General features: G+C 36.4%; 1 protein-coding gene across 9 annotated transcripts in view; it reads right to left on the bottom strand.

Moving 5' to 3' along the window:
- AKAP9 (A-kinase anchoring protein 9) overlaps positions 1-17274 on the bottom strand; it is a 165948-nt gene that overhangs the window by 129355 nt on the left and 19319 nt on the right. For all 9 annotated transcript variants that reach the window (XM_061413402.1, XM_061413397.1, XM_061413403.1 and 6 more), the window contains exons 2-3: positions 11576-11830; positions 4293-4337 (exon numbers count right to left, since the gene is read on the bottom strand). In XM_061413402.1, coding sequence (XP_061269386.1) covers positions 4293-4337; positions 11576-11830 — 300 coding nt within the window. The remainder of the gene's footprint in view (positions 1-4292; positions 4338-11575; positions 11831-17274) is intronic.

Raw genomic sequence — 17274 nt, 5'->3', positions numbered from 1 at the left:
CATAATTCCCACCAATTTTTAAAATCTAAAATATTTAGGCAAAAATTCACAGTAATAAGAATTTCCAATATTATTAATTTAGATTTTCATAAAGAACATGACAATGACATTTTTGATGGCTTTGGTTTTGAATCTGTATTAAAAAAAGTTAAATTTTATTTTCTTATCCCAATATGAGAAAATGGCTATACAAATTTTAAACAAATTTCACAGGCATGTATTAGATGGTCAGATCTGTCATGACTTGGATTATAAAAAATTCACTTTGGTAAAAAGAAAAAACAACACCCTGTTGTGGATATGACTGGTGATGGAAGTAAGGTCTGATGCTGTAAAGAGCAATATTGCATAGGAACCTGGAATGTTAGGTCCATGAATCAAGGCAAATTTGAAGTGGTCAAACAGGAGATGCCAAGGGTGAACATCAACATTTTAGGAATCATGGAACTGCAATGGACTGGAATGGGTGAATTTAACTCAGATGACCATTATATCTACTACAGTGGGCAAGAATCCCTTAGAAGAAATGGAGTGGCCCTCACAGTCAACAAAAAAGTCCAAAATGCAATATTTGGATGCAATCTCAAAAATGACAGAATGATCTTTATTTGTTTCCAAGGCAAACTATTCAGTATCACGGTAATCCAAGTCTATGCCCCAATCAATAATGCTAAAGAAGCTGAAGTTAAACGGTTCTATGAAGACCTACAAGACCTTTTAGAATTAACACCCAAAAAAGATGTCCTTTTCATTATAGGGGACTAGAATGCAAAAGCAGGAAGTCAAGAAACACCTGGAGTAACACGTAAATTTGGCCTTGGAGTACATAATGAAGCAGGGCAAAGGCTAATAGAGTTTTGCCAAGAACACACGGGTCATAGCAAACACCATCTTCCAACAACACAAGAGAAGACTCTACACATGGACATCACCAGATGGCCAACACCAAAATCAGAGTGATTATATTCTTTGCAGCCAAAGATGGAAAAGCACCACACAGTCAACAAAAACGAGACTGGGAGCTAACTGTGGCTCAGATCATGAACTCCTTATTGGCAAATTCAGACTTAAACTGAAGAAGTAGGGAAAACTACTAGACCATTCTACATGACCTAAATCAAATCCCTTATGATTATACAGTAGAAGTGAGAAATAGATTTAAGGGACTAGATCTGATAGACAGAGTGCCTGATGAACTATGGATGGAGGTTCATGACAATGTACAGGAGACAGGGATAAAGACCATCCCTAAGAAAAAGAAATGCGAAAAAGCAAAATGGCTGTCTGAGGAGGCATTACAGATAGCTGTGAAAAGAAGAGAAGTGAAAGGAAAGATATACCCATATGAATGCAGAGTTTCAAAGAATGGCAAGGAGAGATAAGAAAGCCTTCCTCAGCAATCAATGTAAAGAAATAGAGAACAATAGGATGGGAAAGACTAGAGATCTCTTCAAGAAAATCATAGATACCAAGGGAACATTTCATGCAAAGATGGGCTCAATAAAGGACAGAAATGGTAGGGACCTAACAGAAGCAGAAGATATTAAGAAGAGGTGGCAAGAATACACAGAAGAACTGTACAAAAAAGATCTTCACAACCCAGATAATCACAATGGTGTGATCACTCTCCTAGACCCAGACATCCTGGAATGTGAAGTCAAGTGGACCTTAGGAAGCATCACACAACAAAGCTAGTGGAGGTGATGGAATTCCAGTTGAGCTATTTCAAATCCTGAAAGATAATGCTGTGAAAATGCTGCACTCAATATGCCAACAAATCTGGAAAACTCAGCAGTGGCCACAGGAGTGGAAAAGGTCAGTTTTCATTCCAATCCCAAAGAAAAGCAATGCCAAAGAATGCTCAAACTACTGCACAGTTGCACTCATCTCACACGCTAGTAAAGTAATACTCAAAATTCTCCAAGCCAGGCTTCAGCAATATGTGAACCGTGAACTTCCAGATGTTCAAGCTGGATTTAGAAAAGGCAAAGGAACCAGAGATCAAATTGCCAACATACACTGGATCACTGAAAAACAAAGAGAGTTCCAGAAAAACATCTATTTCTGCTTTATTGACTATGTCAAAGCCTTTGACTGTGTGGATCACAATAAACTGTGGAAAATTTTGAAAGACATGGGAATACCAGACCACCTGACCTGCCTCTTAAGAAATCTGTATGCAAGTCAGGAAGCAACAGTTAGAACTGGACATGGAACAACAGACTGGTTCCAAATCAGGAAAGGAGTACATCAAGGCTGTATATTGTCACCCTGTTTATTTCATGTATATGCAGAGTACATCATGAGAAATGCTGGGCTGGATGAAGCACAAGCTGGAATCAAGATTGCCAGGAGAAACAGCAATAACCTCAGATATGCAGATGACACCACCCTTATGGCAGAAAGTGAAGAAGAACTTTCTGAAGAACTCAAAAGAGCCTCTTGATCAAAGTGAAACAGGTGAGTGAAAAGGTTGGCTTAAAGCTCAACATTCAGAAAACTAAGATCATGGCATCCAGTCCCATCACTTCATGGCAAATAGATGGGGAAACAGTGGAAACAGTGGCAGACTTTATTTCTGGGGGCTCCAAAATCAGTGCAGATGGTGACTGCAACCATGAAATTTGAAATTAAAAGACACTTACTCCTTGGAAGAAAAGTTATGACCAACCTACACAGCATATTCAAAAGAAGAGACACTACTTTGCCAACAAAGGTCCATCTAGTCAAGGCTATGGTTTTTCCAGTAGTCGTGTATGGATGTTCAAGGTGGACCATAAAGAAAGCTGAGCACTGAAGAAATGACGCTTGTGAACTGTGGTGTTGGAGAAGACTCTTGAGAGTCCCCTGGACTGTAAGGAGGTCCAACCAGTGCATCCAAAAGGAGATCAGTCCTGAATATTCACTGGAAGGACTGATGTTGAAGCTGAAACTCCAATACTTTGGCCGCCTGATGTGAAGAGCTGACTCATTTGAAAAGACCCTGAGGTTGGGAAAGATTGAAGGCAGGAGGAGAAGGGGACGACCAAGGATGAGATGGTTGGATGGCATCACCAACTCAATGGACATGAGTTTGGGTAAACTCCGGGAGTTGGTGATGGACAGGGAGGCCTGGTGTGCTGCAGTCCATGGGGTCGCAAAAGACACAACTGAATGACTGAACTGAACTGCTAAAGAAAAAATGCACTTTGTGGAATCGTAGACTGCCCCAAAGTCTCCTCTGGTTCAAGCATCAAACCATCTTAAACTTTCAATTGAGAAGCTCTAAGAAGTAAGTTACTATAGAAGAGAAAAGCAATGTTTTCATATCTAAGATCCATATTTAAAGTCACAGGGCAGATTCTCTGAATTGCAACCTGTAATTTAAAACTGAGATATTACCCATAAAGGCAATTTTATGTAGCTTAAATTAGGAAATAATTTATGTATTTAACATTGGTTAATTATTTTCCTGATGAGAATCACTAATAAATATATTCCCAGCTTTCAATCACCTTAAACTTTTGAAATCTAACAGTTCTTACTCCCATTAGAAATCCAAAATAGTATTAAGTTCATTTAAGAACATGAAGTTTTTTTTTTTTTTCTGTTAGACAACTACGATAAATCAAAACTTATACGAGGTTTGACAGAAAACAAAATTCCGTAAAGCAATTATCAAATAAATACATTCAAAGAAAACTTATAGAATATACTGAGTTGTTCAACCATTCACAGTAAGAAAAGTTTTCCATGTCCTCAAATCTTGGACCAAAAACAAATGACATTCATGTCTAAAGGAAAAAGATAAACAGCACATTTATTTAACACATAAGGAAAGTATCTCCTAAAGTGCCCAATGCCCACATTAGCCTTTATCACCTAAAAGTCACTACTGCAACATTAATTTCAATAAATGGTTTTACATAATTAACTAGAATTCAAGCATTTGTAAAATAACATTACACAAAATAAAATAGCCTATATTATAAAAGGTTTACTGTGTTAATTATAACCTTATAACAAAACCCAATTTCAAACACTTTCCTAGAAACTAAAACAAGGTCTCCATCTAATTAAGGACCACGTTACTCAAAGAGATTTAAGACTTTAATTGATAATCTGAAAAAGAAGTCAGAAAAACATAAACTTCAACTTCTCCAGGTTATTTACATCATACTATGCTAGTTTTTATTATATTTATAAAATAATAGAAACATGCGGTTGTTATAAGTTGTAAGTAATAAAAAACTAATAATCAGCAATAATTTTTAAAAATATAAAATGTTAATCACAATGCTACTTATTCTTACCTCTGAACTATAATCATCTGCTGTGGTTGAAATTTCACTTTCCGGCTAAAAAAGAAAGCAAAAACTGATTATTTAAGGTCTTTCTAAAACTCCCCTTCCAAATACTATACTTTATTAGCCCATTACTATTGGTAATTTATTACAGAACACTCAAAAATATCACTAAAAACCAAGAAAAAAATACTCCATTTTTAAAAAGTCTACTCTGATTATGAATCACTATGGCTAAATAACATCTAAAATGTATGACTAGACAATTTTCTAAGTATAAAAGTACCAAGATAGACTTTTACACAGGTTTTTCACATACTACAAATCACTTCTAAGGAAAGAGGACCAAATAAGATATTATCCTTCTAATTCCTATACTTCTTTTAAATAAAATAGTTCTAAATTATTACTTAAAAAAGTTCAATTTCTTTAAGATAAAGAATCATCAACCTTGGTGCTAGAAAAATAGTAACAACTTGAAGAAAATTACTAACTTCTGTTGTTATTAACACTGTTGCAGATTACAAAAAATTTTTAAACATTTCTGCTTCATCCTCCTATCCCTGGTATTTGGGGAAGAAGTGAGTGTCTTTTCCAAGCTTCCCTCAGCTTAGAAGTACTAAGAGGAGTCAAGGAGAAAACCCAAATTTTCCCTGCTTTCACTGTCTAAGAATCTAATTTTACAAGTGAAAAAAGAGACGTAGATATTTCCTTTTTTCATTCAACAAATACAAACCATACCTGCACTCAATATAGGAGCACTGAAATAAATAGAACAAATATTAACAGACATAAAGGGAGAAACTGGCGGAATATAATAGGAGACTTTAATGCCCCACTGACATCAATGGACAGGTCTTCCAGGCAGAAAATAAAAACACAATAGACATCATAAACGACATAGCAGAACAAGTAGACTTAACTGATATTTTCTGGACATTACATCTCGAAAATAAACATTCTTTTTTAAGCACATATAAGCACTCTCTAGGACAGACCACGTACTAAGACACATGGTAACCCTGGATGAGGGACAGAGACCCTTGGACATCAAGGAGATCCAACCAGTCCATCCTAAAGGAAATCAGTCCTGAATATTCATTGGAAGGACTCATGCTGAAGCTGAAACTCCAATACTCTGGCCATGTGATGTGAAGAACTGACTCATTTATAAAGACCCTGATGCTGGGAAAGATTGAGGGCAGGAGGAGAAGGGGACGGCAGAGGATGAGATGGTTGGATGGCATCACCGACTCAATGGACATGAGTTTGGGTGGGCTCCGGGAGTTGGCGACGTACAGGGAGGTCTGGCGTGCTTCAGCCCATGGGGTCACGAAGAGTCGGACATGACTGAGCGACTGAACTGAACTGACCTTTGATGAATATAAATTTTAAAATTTTCAACAAAACAACCAAACCAAACCCACTAACACATTAAAAAGGACCATGCACCATGTTTAATTTGGATTCATCCCAGGTTTACAAGGATGGTTCAACAGACGCAAATCAATTAATGTGATACACCACATCACAGAAAAGAGACAAAATACGTATGATCATCTCAACAGATGCAGAAAAAGCATGTGATATAAATCAACATCCATTCTGTTTTTTAAATTTTTGATTATTTTATATTGGATTATAGTTGACTAACAATGTTGTATTAGTTTCAGATATATAGCAAAGTGATTTAGTTATATTAATACAAACCAACTCATCCATTCTTTCTCAAGTTCTTTCCCATTTAGGTTATTAGAGAATATTGAGCAGAGGTCCCTGTGCTATACCGTAGGTCCTTGTTGGTTATCTATTTTAAATGTAGTAGAGTGTATACGTCCATCCCAAACTCTCTATCTATTCCTTCCCCTCACACCAGTCAGAATGGCCATCATCACAAAGTGTACAAACAAAAAATGTAGCAGAGTGTGTGGAGAAACGGGAACCCTCCTACACAGTTTATGGGAAAAAGTAAATTGGTAGATACTATGGAGAATCATATGGAGGCTCCTTAAAAAATTAAAAATAGAGCTACCGTAAGATCCAGTAATACCACTTCTGAGCATATAACTGCAGAAAACCATGGTTCAAAGCATACATGCGCTCCAATGTTCACTGCAGTGACAACAGCCAAGACATGGAAGCAACCTAAATGTCCACTGACAGAGGAATGAATAAAGAGGACCTGGTCAGTCAGTTCAGTCACTCAATTCAGTTCAGTTGCTCAGTTGTGTCTGACTCTTTGCAACCCCATGAACCGCAGCACATCAGGCCTCCCTGTCCATCACCAACTCCCAGAGTCTAACCAAACACATGTCCATTGAGTCGGTGATGCCATCCAGCCATCTCATCCTCTGTCATCCCCTTCTCCTCCTGCCCCCAATCCCTCCCAGCATCAGAGTCTTTTCCAATGAGTCAGCTCTTCGCATCAGGTGGCCAAAGTATTGGGAGTTTCAGCTTTAGCATCAGTCCTTCTAATGAACACCCAGGACTGATCTCCTTTAGGATGGACTGGTTGGATCTCCTTGCAGTCCAAGGGACTCTCAAGAGTCTTCTCCAACACCACAGTTCAAAAGCATCAATTCTTCGGCGCTCAGCTTTCTTCACAATCCAACTCTCACATCCATACATGACCACTGGAAAAACCATAGCCTTGACTAGATGGACCTTTGTTGGCAAAGTAATGTCTCTGCTTTTGAATATGCTATCTAGGTTGGTCATAACTTTAATTCCAAGGAGTAAGCGTCTTTTAATTTCATGGCTGCAGTCACCATCTGCAGTGATCTTTGTGTCCAACTCTTTGCGACCCCATGGACTACATACAGCACGCCAGGCTTCCCTGTCCATCACCAACTCCCAGAGCTTGCTCAAGCTCATGTCCATCGAGTCAGTGATGCCATCCAACCATCTCATCCTCTGTCATCCCCTTCTCCTCCCACCTTCAATCTTTTCCAGCATCAGGGTCTTTTCCAATGAGTCAGTTCTTCACATGAGGTGGCCAAAGTATTGGATTTTCAGCTTCAGCATCAGTCCTTCCAATGAATATTCAGGACTGATTTCCTTTAGGATGGACTGGTTAGATCTCCCTGCAGTCCAAGGGACTCTCAAGAGTCTTCTCCAACACCACAGTTCACAAGCATCATTTCTTCTGTGCTCAGCTTTCTTTAGAGTCCAACTTTCACATGCACACATGACCGCTGGAAAAACCACAGCTTTGACTAGATGGACCTTTGTTGGCAAAGTAATGTCTCTGCTTTTTAATATGCTGTGTAGGTTGGTCATAATTTTTCTTCCAAGGAGCAAGTGTCTTTTAATTTCATGGCTGCAGTCACCATCTGCAGTGATTTTGGAACCCAAGAAAATAAAGTACATATATGTAATGGAATATTACCCAATCAATAAGAAGAAAGAAATAATGCCCTCTATGCCAACACTGATGGACCTGGAGATTATTATACTAAGTGAAGTTAGATAAAGACAAATAACATATGATGTCACTCTTATGTAGAACCTAAAAAATAATGATATAAATGAATTACTTACAAAACAGAAGCAGATTCACAGACTTAGTGATTATAATTTGCTATCTTCTGACTGGTATGAGGGGATATCTTACTATAGTTTTGACTTACATCCTCTAATAATTAGTGATGCTGAGCATCCTTTCAGGTGCCTCTTAGCCATGTGTGTATCTTCTTTGGAGAAGTGTCTATTTAGTCCTTTGCCGAGCTTTCAATTGGTTTGTGTTTTTGATATTGAGCAGAAAGCTGTTTATAAATTTTGGACATTAATCCCTTATTGGTCACATTATTTACAAATATTTTCTCCCATTCTGTATTTTGTCTTTTTGTTTTGTTTATGGTTTCCTTTGCTGTGCAAAAACTCCTGTGCTTAATTAGGTCCCATTTGCTTATTTTTGCTTTTATGTCCATTCCTCTAGGAAACAGATCGAAAAAGATCGCTACAATTTATGTCAGTTTCTGCCTACATTTTCCTCAGTTTTATACTATCCAGTCTAATATTCAGGGTCTTTTATCCATTTTGAGTTTATTTTTGTGCAATATCCATTTATCATAAAAACTCTTATCAAAGTTGGTATAAAGGGAACAGATGTCAACATAATCAAAGCTATTTATGACAAACCCATAGCCAACATAACACTTCAGGTGATTACCATATGATCCAGCAATCACACTCTCGGATCATATCTGAAGAAAACTCTAATTCAGAAAGACACATGCATCCCTGATGTTCACAGCAGCACTACTTACAACAGCCAAGACACAGAGACAGCCTAAGTGTCCATCGACAGAAGAATGGATAAAGAATTTGATATACACACACAGGCACAGAACACAGAGTATTACTCAACCATAAAAAAATGAAATACCATGTGCAGCAACATGGATGGACCTCGAGATTATCATACCAAAAGAAGTAAATCAGAGAAAGACAAAAATCATACGATACCACTTTAAAAATGACACAAATGAACCTATTTACAAAACAGAAGCAAACTCGTAAACACAGAAAACAAACATGGTTACCAAAGAAGGCAGGAGAGAGAGATTACAAGTTTGAGATTAGCAGATACAATCTACTATATATAAAATAGATAAAAAACAGGTGCTACTGTGTAGCACACAGAGCTATATTTTATACCTTGTAATAAACCACAGTGGAAAAGATATTAAAAAGTGTACCTAAATATATATATGTATAACTGAATCACTTTGCTGTACACCAGAAACTACACAACATTGTAAATTAGTTATATTTCAATTAAAAAAAAATTTGACTCATGGGTTCCACCCAGACTTGCTGAATTAGAAATCTGTATTTTAAAAAGATCGCACACATGATCTGTATACACAGTGAAGTCTGAAGAGTATTCCTTCAAAATGGGGAAAGATAACAAAGTACCTGTCCAATGACCCCCCCAAAAAAACACACAAAAAACAAAACTAAACAACCAAAGAAACCAAAACCCATAAACAACCAAGTATGAAGCATCACTGTCTCCCTTCTCACCTACACGTAGAGAAAGTGTACTCAGCTCCAAGACCAAGTTTCAAGTCCATCTCCTCACTGATGTAGTAACTGATGCCAGGAACAGAAATAAGAAGCTTACTCCTATTCTAAAATCCTGTAAATGACGTACATGGCCCTCTTTTAAATCTAATATACTTTCATGATGTATGCCCTCTTGGTTTGTTCACTCACTAAAGTCTTTTAAATGGACTACTGATTAAATGCATGAAAGTGAAGTCGCTCAGTCGTGTCCGACTCTTTGCAACCCCATGGACTGTTACCTATCAGGCTCCTCCAACCATGGGATTTTCCAGGCAAGAGTACTGGAGTGGATTGCCATTTCCTTCTCCAGGGGATTTCCCTAACCCGGGGATTGAACCCAGGTCTCCTGCATTGCAGGAAGACGCTTTACCATCTGAGCCACATATTGTGTACTAAAAACTGTGCTACTGAGGATACAACGGTGAGCAAGACACTCTGTACTTGAAATGCTAAAATTCCAGAGAAGGGCCCAGGTATTGATTTGTCTGGCAGAAAATGAAAATATTCTTCAAATCAAATCAAGCACCACAGTTGTCATATTTTATTACATAAAAGATCCAGACTTCAACAAAAAATTATACAGAAAAAGGAAAATATGGGCCATACCCAAGAAAAACAGTAGTCGGTAGAAACTGTCCCTAAGGAAACATAAATATTGTACTTATTAGACAAAGATTTTAAGTTACATATTTCTTAAGTCACATAAATGGAGGAAACAATGCCTAAAAAACTAAAGAAAATTATAAGAACAATGCCTCACTAAATAGGGAATATTAAAGAAAAAAGAACATATATAAAAACAATCAAATTCTGAAGTTAAAAGTAAAATAACTGAAATGTAAAATTCACTCCAGGGGTTTACCAGCAGATCTGAGGAGGAAGAAGCATCAGCAAATTTCAAAAAAGTTCAACTGAAATTACCCAGTTTGAGGGAAAAAAAGAATTAAAAAAAAAAAAGAACAAGGACTTCCCTGGTGGTCCAGCGGTTAAGAATCCACCTTGCGATGGAGGGGACATGGGTTCAGTCCCTGGTCAGGGAAACTGAGATCCCACATGCTGTGAGGCAACCATGCCCGTGCACCCTGGAGTCTGTGCAACGCAACTGGAGAGCCTGCATGCCACAGGGAGAAAGCCCGCGTGATGCAACCACGACCCGACGCAACAGTGTAAGTAAATAAAGAGAATAGATCATCAAAGATCTGGGCAGCAATACCAAATGTACTAACATATGCATAATGGAGACACAGAAGGAGAAGGCGTGAGAAAGAGTATTTGAAAGTATAATGACTGAAAACTTCCCAAATATGATGAAAAACATTCATCTATGTATCCAAAATGCTCAAAAAACTCTAAGCAGGAAAAGCTCAGTAAGATCCACTTCTATGATGAACAGCAAATCTCTATGACATCTCTGACTCTTGACTGAAGCCTATACATCTAAACCCTATTTCCAGCTAAGCATGCCAGCGCACAACCCACACTATAATCGTCATATGCCTTGGCCAACACTCTTCCTCCTAAGCATCCCACAGTTCTCTAAGCTCGGTCTTAGTTGGAGTACCGCCATTCCACCCACCACCCAATCCACTCTTAACCTCTCCCTCATCTCCTTATTCTTGGAAATTCCACCATTAATGGGGGGAAGGAAATTAGCATTTATTGAGGAAAACTTCCTATGGGCCAGGTGCTTCACCTTTACCACCACCCTATCGGGGTCACTTGGATATCCACTTAAAACTAAACTACGTAAGGCTTCCAAAACACATCACACTGTTTCATGTCTTTGAGAATGCTGATTCTTTAGCACAGAGGTTGTCTGTCCAACTTCTTTGCCTCTAGCTAATTTTAACTTACACTTCAAGACCTGGTTCTATTATCTCTTCCAGGAAACTTTCCCAAGTAACACACACAAGACCAATTTGGGGATTCCCCCAAATCATGGCACTTTAGGGCACCATATGCATTGCTGTTAGCACAGCTCTCATCAGACTATTTAACCTGTCTTACGTCTACCTTCCCCACTAGACTGACCTTCCTAAAGTACAGAGACTGTCGTATTTATCTTTGTATCCTCTGTGCTCAATCTTTGGAGTATTACAGTTGCTCAATAAATGTGTGTTGAATCAAGCTCACAAAAACCACACGGGATACTAATGAGTGATGTTATTACAATAACTTTATACTTAGAATGCTACTATTTAAAAATCGAGATGAATACTTACTTCAACAGAGAAGACCTGGTCACATTTAACTATTTCTCCACTGTGTAGAGCTCTCGTTATTGTGGACTCAGGAGGCACGGCCGTTCCTGATCTCTGAGAATTATTTACAAACGTCTCATCACTCTGTGATTGCTCAATGTTTACAGCATGGTATGCTGACATGTCATGTTTACTGCTTGAAGTTTTTCTCTTTTTTTTCTGCTTCTTAGGATTCTGCCCATCAGACTGAGCTTTCCTTTGTCGAAACTGGGCAAGCTACAGAAAAAAAAAAAATCATTATTGTCAAAGATAAGTTTTCTTTATCACCACTAAGAAAAAAGTAGCTTTGGAGTCATTTTCTTTAAAGGATAAACCCATCACTAAAATGATGATAAAATAAAGGACAATGGATACTGTCTTTAATATAAGAATGACTGCTGAATTGCAAAGAAACCAGGTATTTCTGAATGAATGCTATTCAAATATTGAGAAGAACTGAAAATATCATGTCTAAAGAAAGAAATTAGCCCAGAGTTGGGGAGAATAAAAAGAACAAAAAACAGGTGCCCTCATTCATTGTTCAGTCAAACTATAATCTCTGCATATGAGATTATATGAAAACACAGGAAATCTAAATGCATTTACTCTATGGAATTTCTGCAAATTCTAATTACATATTCTAGTAAATGTAATTATTTCATGCAAAAAGCTTTAGCTATACAAATGATCAATGTAGCCTTATTTATAGTGGGAAAAATTATAGATATTTTTATCAATATTATTGTATCAAACAATAGTGCCTCCCAGCCCTTAACCATCTGCATACCATATTCCAGTTGTCACCCAGACTTACCATTTACTTAATATGTTTAACTAGTGTATTTTTCTTTCTTTTTTTTTTTTTTAGTGTATTTTTCTTATTCAGATTTATTTTAAAAGGAGACTTTGAATCCTTGACATAAAAGACAATGTCATTTGAGTTAAAAAAAAAAAGAAACAAAAATGAATACAATAAAATATAAAACTATATTATTAAAATTTTAGCTAGACATTGCTGAAGGTTCTAAGAGAAACAGACACATGGTAGAGGGGTGCTAAGAATCTATTAGTACCAGACAGACTTTTGGCTTGTCATAAGGCAGATAGACTTAAAGAAACCTGCAAAGTAGTTAACCTTTTTTTTTTTAAACACTACTATCTACTGTTATTTGTTTAATACTAGATCAACAACATATCACCTAAAATATCTCATCACTATCTAAATCAGAAGTATAGATTACACACTTTGGCCAATACTGGATTAATTAAAATAATACTAATGTAAACCATTATTAATATTAAAATATTAATGTAAATCATTATTAATAATTGTTTATGACACAGCAGTAGTAAGAGGAAAATTATGTGCATCTCTTTTAACAAAGATAAGAGAGGCCTCAGGCTCATAGCCTTCAACAATTATATCTACCTTAAATTTTATTAACTTTATATATACAGGCATGGATAAACACTAGAAGAATATAACCATAACAACTTTGGTCTATCTCTAGAGATTACAGCTATTTTTCCTTATGCTGACATGAAATTTCCTTTTTGCTGCAGTGAATTTTCTAAATTTTATATGAAGCAACTATTAACTACCACTTCCTAAATTTAATTTGAACTCAGTCATTCTGAAAGAAAAGCATAAGAACAAGTGTAAGCCCTTTTGCCTTAAAAAGAGGAAATAGATGAACATATTAATACATAAATTAGAACAATTACAAAGATGGTCAGTAAATGTCTTAGAATATAAAGTACTAAAGAAATCTTGATAATGCTGATATCAATAACTATCAGATTATGTGACAGATATTAGAATAACATATAGCATATGTTATACTTTTGTTTGCTGTAAATAAAGAAAAGTTAATAGATAAGTACTATTTACTTAACAAATGTCCAATTAATAAGTGAGAAATATCTAATCACTGACCTTGTAGAACATAAAAATACATCACATTTAAAATTTTTCCCCAGCTGTTGAACAACTATTCAGTTATTCTGCTATCTGCTTAAGGAACAGATGCAAGACTAGTTGCCTCTATTTGTATATTATTAAGCTGCTGGAATGCATTTAAACTACTTTGGATAGGAAATTCATTCTTAAAAATAATTCAACTGAAACACTGTTACATATTATCTGTAAATGCAATCAGAAGTCTAGGCATATCATTTTAAAAGGATCCCTCAGAAAGAATGCAAAAGCAAAAACGTATTAATAATGACATTCTTGATATTAAAAAAAAATATTCAGACAGCAGAGGATATCAGGACAAAGTTGAAGATTTTGTTTAAAATTCCATCTCTGTAGGGTTATATATAACATTTATACTTAATGTTTATACATACAAATACATAACAAAAGAAAATTTTTGTTAAAATAATGCACTATAAAAAGATTTTAAAAACCAAACAAACCTCTGTCTGAGACAACAGTATCCATTATTAAATGAACCTAGTGAAAAAGTTAATAAAAGATACGGAATAAAAAGTAAAACAGTTTTATTACTGTGTTTAGAACTAATCACTTCTAAGGACAAAAAATTATCAAACACTGTTTCAGGTCTAGGTTATTGATTAAATGAAGTCATATTATTTTTTCACAACAATTAACCAAAAGGTAAACTCCATGAAGGTAAGAACTTTTGTTCACTGCTGTATGAGTGGAAAAAAGATAATGCATTTTTTCTTACACAAAAGTTAACATGGAGGAATCATTTTAAGCACTGTTCCACAGAACCTAAGAACTAAGATGATATAAAGATCCCACTACCTAAAAAAGTTCCACGGTCTCAGAATTCAAAGTGGTAATTCAATGAATTAAAACATAAAATATTCCTTCTCACAATAATCTCTCTACTCCACGAACAAAACAAATAGAAAAACCAAACAAACAACAAAATTAAATTCTCAGAATAATAATACCCATAACAGCCTTTTAGGAAAACATCTGTTTTGTAAAAACATGAGAAAGAAAACAAGATCACATCATAAATAGCTATCAAAGTTATTTTTTATCTTAAACCTGAAAAATGGCAGATAAGCAAAAATCAGAAACTATTTAATTGCTAATCATCTGATAGTGAAATGATACACTTTATATTACTGGAAAAACATTTATTCCAAAACATGCTTGAAATTCAGACTACAGCCATCTGTGTTTGTCATTTGGAAGCCAAATATAAAAATGTTAACATATGTAGGCATGGAAATAGCTGCAAGATTTACTGGAAAGAGATTATGTCCATATACACTTGTCTTTCAAAACGAATTCAGATCTCAGGCAAATGTCTTACCGTAACCAGAACACGAATAAACGACTAAATAAAAATGACTAAGAATTTATTCCATAAACTCAATTTTTATTTATAAATGAATATTCTCAATAAAACAAGAGATTTTAAAACGCTGTTACAAAAATGCCAAGTTTCTATACATGTCACTTCAAAAAAAGTACTAACTGGAACTGGTTTTATTTTTTGAGTCTTTGTCAGATATGTATGTGCGAGGCACTAAGCCAGATATAAGTCAAAACACACAGTCCTAACTGTAGGGTCTTTTAGTCTAGGCCAGTGTTCTCGCCTGGAGAATCCCAGGGACAGAGGAGCCTGGTGGGCTGCCATCCATGGGGTCGCACAGAGTCAGACACAACTGAAGCAACTTAGCAGCAGCAGCAGCCTAATATCTCACAGAGTTGTGAGAAACAAGAGAAAAGTTAGCATACAATTTTGTACACTCAACAGTCCTATATATCTGTAAGGTAGTATGGGAACATGTCTTGTCCTGATTTTCTCAAAGAAGGCTCTCTGTAAGCTGTGAGGTTGCAGAGTTTTATAGCTGTGAAGGAAATAACTTGGTATATGATAGACAGTAGTGAGTTGTTCATTTACTTAAAAATATTTATGGACTGCCTATCACATGTCTGCCCTGTGCCAAAGGCAGAGGAGGTAGTGATGAAATGATACAAGCCCGACTCCCCTGAATTGTAATCCAAGGAGGAAGAACTAATAAGCAAATGTAGACAAATATAGAAATGTATCATTTCAAGAGACAGAAAGCGTTTTGAAGAAAAAGCTTAAGTACTAAAGAAAATCTAAAACAGAAAAGACTTCATTTGTATGGGAATGCAGGGAGGAGTCATGAAATATCTTACTGAGAAAAGAATGTGAAAGCTGAGATTTGAGGACAAATGACTTACTTCTCCAAGAGTAAGGAGCAAAATAGAACATAAACATATGATTCCAAATTCAGTATTCTTTCCATTAAAACCAATTTGCATTACATGCATTCACTCTTTTCCTTCATTTGTCATTAAATGTAAAAACACTTAAAATAAGCAAGTGACATACAGCTTTGTACTCCTTTCTCAATTTTGAACCAGTCAGTTGTTCCATGTCTAGTTCTATGAACAATTGCTGCTTCTTGACTAGCATACAGATTTTTCAGGAGACAGGTTAAGGTGGTCTGGTATTCCCAACTCTTTAAGAATTCTCCACAGTTGTAAACCACACAGTCAAATGCTTTAGAGTAGTCAATGAAGCAGAAGTAGATGTTTTTCTGGAATTCTCTTTGTTTCTATGATTCTACGAACGTAAAGTTGTATACTGTCACCCTGCTTATTTAACTTATATGCAGAACACATCACGCAAAATGCCAGGCTGGATGAATCACAAGATGGAATCAAGTCTACCAGGAGAAACAGCAACAACCTCAGACATGCAGATGATACCACTCATATGGCAGGAAGTTAAGAGGAACTAAAGAGCCTCTTGATGAAGGTGAAAGAGGAGGGTGAAAAAGCTGGCTTGAAACTCTACATTCAAAAAACTAATATCATGGCATCTGATCCCACCACTTCATGGCAAATAGAAGGGGGAGAAAGAGGAAGCAGTGACAGATTTTATTTTCTTGGGCTCCAAGATCACTGTGGACGCTGACTACAGCCATGAAATTAAGACGCCTGCTCCTTGGAAAGAAAGCTATGACAAACATATACAACATATTAAAAAGCAGAGAGATCACTTTGCTGACAAGGGTCCACGTAATCAAAGCTATGGCTTTTTCAGTAGTCATATATGGATATGAGAGTTGGACCCTAAAGAAGGCTGAGCACCAAAGAATTGATGCTTTCGAATTATGGTGCTGGAAAAGAGTTGGGAGTCCCTTGGACTGCAAGGAGATCAAACCAATCCATCCTAAAAGAAATCAACCCTGAATATTCACTGGAAAAATTGCTGCTAAAGCTGACGCTCCAATATTTGGGCCACGTGACACAAAGAGCTGACTCACTGGAAGAGATCCTGATGCTGGGAAAGACTGAAGGTGCAAGGAGAAGGGGAGACAGAGGATGACATGGTTAGACAGCATCACCAACTCAATCAACAAAAATTTGAGCAAGCTGCAGGAGAAAGAGGAGGATAGAGGAGCCTAGTGTCCCTAGGGTTGCAGAGTCAGACACGATTTAGCAACTGAACAGCAACAATTAAAAACAGCAACATTAAAATTAGAACAGGAGGTTAAAGGCATGAACAAATGAAATCACCAAAACAACATATACTTTTTTGACAACACTAGGGGAAAATACAAACACACACACACACACACCCCAAAAAGATTATAAAGTGTTTTAAAAATGTTACCAACTTTCTCCAGTTTTCAAAAACAGCTGTAAGTAGTTA

Source organism: Bos javanicus, chromosome 4, assembly GCF_032452875.1.
Source record: "Bos javanicus breed banteng chromosome 4, ARS-OSU_banteng_1.0, whole genome shotgun sequence".
NCBI classification, from domain to species: Eukaryota; Metazoa; Chordata; class Mammalia; order Artiodactyla; family Bovidae; genus Bos; species Bos javanicus.
The sequence above is the reverse complement of the archived record's forward strand: the minus strand, read 5'-3'. Positions and strand labels throughout refer to the sequence as shown.